Source organism: Trachemys scripta, chromosome 24 (assembly GCF_013100865.1).
Source record: "Trachemys scripta elegans isolate TJP31775 chromosome 24, CAS_Tse_1.0, whole genome shotgun sequence".
Taxonomy (NCBI): Eukaryota; Metazoa; Chordata; order Testudines; family Emydidae; genus Trachemys; species Trachemys scripta.
Genome location: NC_048321.1, coordinates 8,410,325 through 8,418,117, shown reverse-complemented (window position 1 = coordinate 8,418,117; position 7,793 = coordinate 8,410,325). Strand labels below are relative to the sequence as shown.

Below are 7,793 nucleotides of genomic sequence, written 5' to 3'. Positions count from 1 at the left end.
TCTTGCATCTCTACAGTGTCCATCCTCTAGAATCTAGGGGCTCGTACCCATCTGGGATTGGCCCAAAGAGCCACCCAAAGTAGGCACTAACTATTTCCAATTTGCTACAACTGCTTCCTGCATGTCAGTAGCCATGAATGGCTCTTCCTACGGCCAGGAGAAGGAGAGTCACCTAGTGGATAAAGCACTGACCTGGCATTCAGGAGACCTGGGTTCTTGGCCTGGCTCTGCCGCTGGAGGACTGTGAGCGTGTCATGTCTCTCTTGTGCCTCAGTTTCTCCATATATAAAATGAGGATAATGGTACTGCCTTCCCTTTTAAAGCATTCTGTGAGAGCTGGTTGGGTTCATATCCTGACCGTCAGGCGCTTGTCTATAATAATATAAATAACAAGACTTGGAAGGATCCGCTTTTTATCGGTAGACATTGATTTCACTGCACACACACAAACCAACAACCAAAAATATTTCCTTCAATAATAATCGAAATATACAGATAGATAAAGTAAGAAAAACGCTGCTTGAGAATTTATTAGTGTCAAAATCCAGTGATTCAGACTTTTGAATTAGGCTGGTTACAAATGGACTCACAAATGAATAGTAAAACCAGGTACAATCTGTTGATTTCAGGATATTTACTTTGTATATTTTGACATGCGACGTTGATCGTTTGTGTTAACGGGGTATAAAGCTTTTAACTTTTTCATTCTCCGCGTCTACTGTCATGAAATCATTGTCTGACACCCCCTCGCCTCCCCCCCGCTCCCGGCATTTTCCACAACGGTGAAAATTGAAATGGGTAAAAATGGAAAAATAGTCTCACAACCCAAATTTCACACCAGGGTGACGTTGAAGTGGCTGCGAATCGGAAAAAAATATAGATCTGAAAGAAACCGATAGCATCTGTCGAAATTATAAAAATATCAACATTGAATTCTGCCAAGCCTATGTATGACCCAAGGTCCCCTCTTTCTGTTCATGTCCCCCTTGATGCCCCAATGTGCCCCGCCTCCTCTCACATTCACTCCCAGGCCGCCTCCTGCCCCCCCAGCACAGTCATGCTTTAGTAGGACAGTGGGAATACTCCATTTCTAGGGCTGCCAATAACACCCAAAGGGTGGCAAGCCCTAATGGACAGCAGGATGGAGCAGCAGGCTGGTGGCTTGACCCTATTGTGACACGGGTCGAGGTAAGGCCACCCAGGTCCCTAGAGGAGCTGAGGTGGGGAAGCTCCTGCCACCCGGCTGGGGGCAGAGACAATATTAATAGGTGGTCCAGGAGAACAAGGCCCATGGAAGTCAATTTACCAACCAACTGAGGTGGGGGCCAGGGGCAGGGAACAATCCATGGGAGCAGTTCTGCGTCTCCAGAAAGCCCCAGGAACAGATCTCTTTTTGCATTGCAGCCTCGGCCCCGACCATGCGTAGGGCCAAGGGACCAGCCGTGGGGATAGACCTAGGCACGACCTACTCCTGCGTGGGGGTCTGCCAGCACGGCAAGGTGGAGATCATCGCCAACGACCAAGGCAACCGGACCACGCCCAGCTACGTGGCTTTCACAGACACGGAGCGCCTGGTGGGGGACCCAGCCAAGAACCAGGCGGCCCTCAACCCCCAGAATACCGTCTTCGATGCCAAGCGGCTGATCGGCCGGATGGTTGAGGACCCCATGGTTCAGCTGGACACGAGGCACTGGCCCTTTCAGGTGGTGAGCGATACCGGGAAGCTCAAGGTGCAGGTGTCCTTCAAGGGGAAGGAGAAGGCCTTCTACCCTGAGGAGATCTCCGCCATAGTGCTCGCCAAGATGAAGCAGACGGCTGAGGCCTACCTAGGCTGCCCCATCACCCAGGCCGTCATCACGGTGCCAGCCTATTTCAACGACTCCCAGCGCCGGGCCACCATAGATGCTGGGACAATCGCTGGCCTCCACGTCCTGAAGATCCTCAATGAGCCCACGGCAGCAGCCATTGCCTACGGCCTGGAGGCCAGCCGCAAAGGGGAAGGGAAGCGCAACATCCTCATCTTCGACCTGGGCGGCGGCACCTTCGACGTGTCCATCCTCGGGGTGGACGACGGCATCTTCGAGGTCAAGGCCACGGCGGGGGACACCCACCTGGGCGGGGAGGATTTCGACAACCGGCTGGTGGATCACTTGGTGCGGGAGTTCAGGAGGAAACACAAGGAAGATCTCAGCCAGGACAAGAAGGCCATGCAGAGGCTAAGGGCGGCTTGCGAGAGGGCCAAGCGCACGCTCTCTTCCGGCACCGCTGCCGCCATCTCCATTGACTCCCTGTACAAAGGGGTGGATTTCCACACCACCGTCACCCGGGCTCGCTTCGAGGACCTGTGCTCCGACCTCTTCCAGGCCACCTTAAAGCCCTTAGGGAAGGCGCTGCGGGACGCCAACATGAACAAGGATCAGATCCATGACATCGTGCTGGTGGGAGGCTCAACCCGCATCCCCAAAGTCCAGACGCTGCTGCAGGAGTTCTTCAGTGGGCGGGAACTGAGCAAGAAGATCAACCCAGACGAGGCCGTGGCCTACGGGGCGGCTGTGCAGGCGGCCATCTTGACAGGCAACAGGTCCCAGGGTCTGCAAAACGTGCTCCTCCTGGACGTGACCCCGCTGTCTCTGGGGATTGACACGGTAGGAGGGGTGATGGCCACCGTGGTCAAACGCAATTCTCCGGTCCCGACCCAGGAAACCATGGAATTCACCACGGCGGAAGACGACCAAGAGACGGTTGTGTTCGAGGTCTACGAAGGGGAGAGATCCATGAGCAAAAACAACCACCTGCTGGGCACCTTCATCCTAAGCGGCCTTCCCCCGGCGCTGCGCGGCGAGCCCGTCATCCAGGTCAGCTTCTCCATCGACACCAACAACATCCTGACCGTGTCGGCGCGGGACACGGATACTGGCAACACAAGCCAGCTCACCATCACCGACACCAGGGGCCGGCTGGACAGAGAGGAGGTGGAGCAGATGGTGCGGGAGGCCGAGGAGCACAGGGCACAAGACGAGGCACAGCAGGAGAAGATCGCAGCCATGAACTCTTTGGAGTCGTGTGCTCTCCACCTGAAGAGGGCTGCGGAGGGAGGCCAGGCCCTTGATGTTCGGGCCAAGAAGAGGGTGTTGGAGCTGTGTGAGGAGGCCAGCTCCTGGCTGGAGGGCAACCAGCTGGCGGAGAAGGAGGCGTACGAGGAGCGGCAGAGAGAGCTGGAGGAGGCGTGGGACTCGGTCTTCTCCGACCTCAGCCAGGGTCTGGGGGTGGAAGGGGAGGCCAGGGGCGAAGAAGATGGGGAGAAGGCTGCTGTTGCCCAGCATGGTGAGGAAGTGGGTTGAATATGGACCGCACTGCGCTGTGCCTCAAGGACGCATTAAAAAAAAAAACTAGGGACCTGAAGCGTTTTGCCTCCTTCGTGCGTCTATTTAGCAAAGCAACAGATGGCTGGACAGAGCTTTCTGCTCCCAGGCCCCCCTGCCCGGTTCCTAAATCAATGACTGGCACCCTGAACCATTTCGCCTTCCCCCTGCACTCTCGGTAGGTCAGTATCATCCCCCCATTTTACAGATGGGGAAAACTGAGGCACAGGGAGATGTGACTGGCCCAAGGTCACCCAGCAGTGAGTGGCAGAGACAGGAACAGAACCAAGGCGTCCTGACTCCCAGTCCCCTGCTCTAATCACTAAACCCCACTCCCTCAAAGAACTAGGAAATTCGGACTCCCAGTCCCTAAACCATCAGACCATTTACCCCCTCCTCCCCCTTCGATGCAGCTTCTTTGACCCAGACTCTCCACGGCAATGCGTAACATGCAGCACTTCTGGCTGTTAATAGGCCTGGCAGGTGTCGGAGCTGAGATAAGGAGACAGGAAATCAAACCTCCCGCTGCAAGGCCTGGGCTGTTTGCCTGAGGTGGGGGCAGTCAGTTGGGAAGGAAAGCCTCCTGACTGGGATGCGGGCGGTCAGGCCTAGTGGTTAGAGCAGGATTCAGCGGTCAGGAACAACGTCCAAGGTCAGAGCCGGAGTCAGGACCCAAGTAGGGCTGGAGCAAGGCTGGGAATGAGTCTGGGAATGAGGCAGACACAGGAGCGATCATAAGCGTTGAGCAGCCAGCGACCTGCTAACAACAGCCCTGTTGGGTCCCTTCAAACAATCAGGAGGGTTGGCCACTCAGGAGGTTTTGCTGTAGCCCATCTGGGCTCATTCGTCTGCCCAAAGACTGAACTAGCTAGTCTCAGGTTCAGCTGCAGGCCCTCGTCCTTGAAGGGCTACTTCTAGGGTCCTCTCTCCAGACTGCTCAGCCCACACCCTTGATCCTCTCTCCCCAAAGAGCCCCTCCCAGCTCGCTTTTTTTTGCTAAGTCGGGCTGAGCATTGTCTGTCTCACCGAATAAGCAAAAGCCACTTAAACCCGCTGGCGGGGGGAGGGGTTTGCAGGATGATGACCGATAACAGAGATGTATTTTATCCAGGAAAAAAACATGACCGAAAAGGACATTTCTGCACCCAACTCCCAGGAAAAGAAGTTTGGATGAAATTTTTGTCCTGCTCTTTCCTTTTCTTTCAGTCTGATGATTATTTAATATCTGTGTCATGGTAGCGCCTCCACACCCCAGTCCCAGGACCATGATCCCATTGGGCCAGGAGCTGTATAAACACGGAAGAAAGAGCTGCTCCCTGCCCCGAAGAACAAACACTCTTAGGCTGGGTCTACACTACCACTTCCCCTGGCCCAGTTCTGCAGGGCAGGCCTGCGATCCTTGACTGACTTTGCTCTGCCGGCAGAAGCTGCCGGTGTAGACGCAGTTAGACCAGCACTTCGGCCAGCCTGGCTGGGTTCCTTCGGGTGTGGTGGATCAAACTCAACCTGGGCAAAAACTGCCTTGTCGGGGATGGGCGGCATCCACACTCGGAGCGCTTTGCTGGTCTCGCGTGCCGGTCCAGCACTCCTCGGGCGGATGCAGCCTGAGATGAAGAGAACTGGGAATGGGTGACAGGGGACGGATGATCGGATCACTTGAGGATCACCTGTTCTGTTCATTCCCTCTGGGGCACTTGCCACTGGCCACTGTCGGAAGACAGGATACTGGGCTAGAAGGACCTTTGGTCTGACCCAGTAGGGCCATTCTTATGTTCTTATGATAGGCGGTAGGCCGAGACAGACAGCTGGGACAGTGCAGGAAAATGAGGAGAAACATAAACGGCCTGGAGATTTTTCTAGGAAGGAGGGTGATACAAATCTTCCTTCTTCCTTCTCTCTATCCCCAGCTCTGCCCCCTCTGTCCCCACCACCTGGCTGTCCCCCCCTACCCACAGCCGTTCACCAGGACCCTCCTTTCTCTGGACTGGAGAAGCAGAGAGATCAGGGGAACGCCCTGCTGCAACAGGGCCTTTTTGCACACGACAGGCTCCCTTTTCTTGCTGCTGTCAGGTGCCGCCTGGCGCCCGCAGCAAGATAAAGCCTGCACAATAGGGACCTGCACTCGCAGGCCTGTGGGCCATTTCTGAGGGAGCCCCGTCACGTTAAAACCCAGTCACGTTAAATCCCCATTCTGCCTCCGTCAAAATCCCCCAGGATGGAGCCTGAGGCTCTCCTGTCCTAAACCATCACGCAGTGCCGTTTAAATGGCTGCTGTGTTCCGCCCCAGAGGTGGCTGCCTTTCCACTGGGAGTTGTGATCCTTCTCTTTCTCTGGGCGACATTCACCCTTGTACAAAAAGGCTGAGGCCCCTTCGGCCCGTGGGGGAGGGGGGCGTTTCGCTCAAGCAGCTCGTGGAAAAGAGGGAGGCAGGATCGGGCCCCTCCTGGTGGGCTAGCGAAATCTCTGCCGAGGCAGCCGCAAATGGGCTGAAGTCTCAGCGCCACTTTCTGCTAAGTGGCCAATGATTATTCATCCTGTCGCTCCCCGCGCGGCCATAAACTTTAATCACAATGAAGTCATTTGATTTCCATGCACTGTACTCCTGCACCGATCCAACGGGAATTAATGGCCACTTACGGGAATGGAAGGGGTTTGGAAGTTAGCATTGCAGGGTTCCCTCCTCCCTCCCCCAGAAGATGGATGGCGTTTGGAGAGCTCACCAGGAGACAGTTGGACCCATCACGGGGCTAAAATCTCCTCTTCTGGCTTCATATTCCTTCTGTCACCTTGAGGTGCCTGCAGCAGCGGCCTGGCTGATTTCAAAGCACTTTGTCTTGTACGAAGACTTGGCAGAATTAGATTTTTTTTGTTATCGTTCCAACGGATCACGTAGACGTTTATTTTAAGCCTTTTTCTCGATTTTGATCCATTTGCGTGGTCATAGTCATGCAGCACTTTTAAGCATTCACCTCCCCCCACCCCAACTTTGTATCGATTAAAGTTTCACCGCTGCGGGACATTCTGGATGGTAATTATTTAACGGCAGCCTCCCATACGTTTTCAAGCAGCAGTTTTCTTACTTTGCAGATCGGTAAAGTTCCAGGCGATATTTTTTCCTGGGGGGGAAGGGGGTGTTGTGCCTGTGGTGAAATTCACATTCACCGACACCTATCGATACATATCGAATCCTTCCAAGCCTTGGGAAGCAGGTCGACCTGGCCTTTCAATTTATCCCTGGGGATACTGAGGCTGCAAGCTCCTGGGGGGGGGCAGACCCCTTTGTTTTGTTCTGTCTTTGTACAACACCCTGGCCCCTTGAGGCCCTGGTCGGTCCATGCCTGGGGCTCCTAGATGCTACCCGTGACAATCAGTTATGAATTGTCCGAGGGCACACAGGAAGCCAGTGGTAGAGCCAGGAATAGCCCCCAAGAAGTTTCAATGTCTCCAGGCAATTTTTAAAATAGCCCCCAATGTTCAGTCCCAGCTTGAGGGCACTTGCTGTGTCTTAGGTGGCCCCCCACCCCATAGTATCTGAGCCCTGCTCACAGTCGCCTCACAGCGCCCCTGCGAGGCAGGGCAGAGCTGGTATCTCTGTTTTATGGGGCAGGACCACAGAGCAGCTACGGGATCCACCCAACGAGTGTCTGGAATAGCACAGAAGTGAACCCAGGTCTCCTGAGTCCCAACCATCGGGAGTGGCGCCCATGGATGCTGGAGGCGCCCAGGGGTGCCCATGGTAAATAACCCCACAGCCCCCTGCGAATCTACCTCCCGCCTCTGCTCCCAGACTGATGCTGACGATTTCAGCAGAGCCTTTGGTGCACAGCACCACGGTGCACCGGCAGGGTGACCCCGGGCTCTGGCCGAGGGTGTCGAACTGGCAGGAGAAGAGGGGATTTAATCGGGGGAAATGTAAAGAAAAGGGACAGGGCTTTCCTGTCCCGCGGGGCCTTTGACAGAGGCCAGCCCCTCGGAGCGGGAAGGGAAGGGCTGAAGCACTGAAGCATGCTGTTGACTCAACAGGGAATTAAGCTTATTATGAATCCAAAAGGGAATCGGAGCTGCTGGATGGGAGGGGGCGTCAAGGAACCCGGATTTTCCTTTTCTAACTCAGTAGTTCTTCCCCATCGGCTCCATTCGTCTGGCTTTCCCGGAACTCATTCATATTTGCGTTCAAATCAGAAGCCTGGAAATAATGGCCCTGAAATCCCAGAGGGGTAGCTGGGGAGACATCCCAACCTCTCTGCCCTGTCAGGCACAGGCCGGTTTAAATTCACTGGTTTCCCCAGTTTTACATTTTCATCCTCCGCAGAACAAATGTTGCCATCAGAGAATTTCCCGCGAAAGGGAAACTCCGGTTCCCACCCAGCTCTGCTCCGGAGTCACTGAAGGGCATTCGAAGCTGCAAAAGCAAGGAAGAGTCCTTGTGGC

General features: G+C 55.0%; 1 protein-coding gene across 1 annotated transcript; it reads left to right on the top strand.

Moving 5' to 3' along the window:
- The first annotated feature begins 1,418 nt into the window (after nt 1-1,418).
- LOC117869752 (heat shock 70 kDa protein 1A-like) lies at nt 1,419-3,341 on the top strand. The gene has a single exon (XM_034756830.1). It carries the CDS (start codon nt 1,419-1,421, stop codon nt 3,339-3,341), a length of 1,923 nt encoding a protein of 640 aa, XP_034612721.1.
- Nucleotides 3,342-7,793: the final 4,452 nt, after the last annotated feature.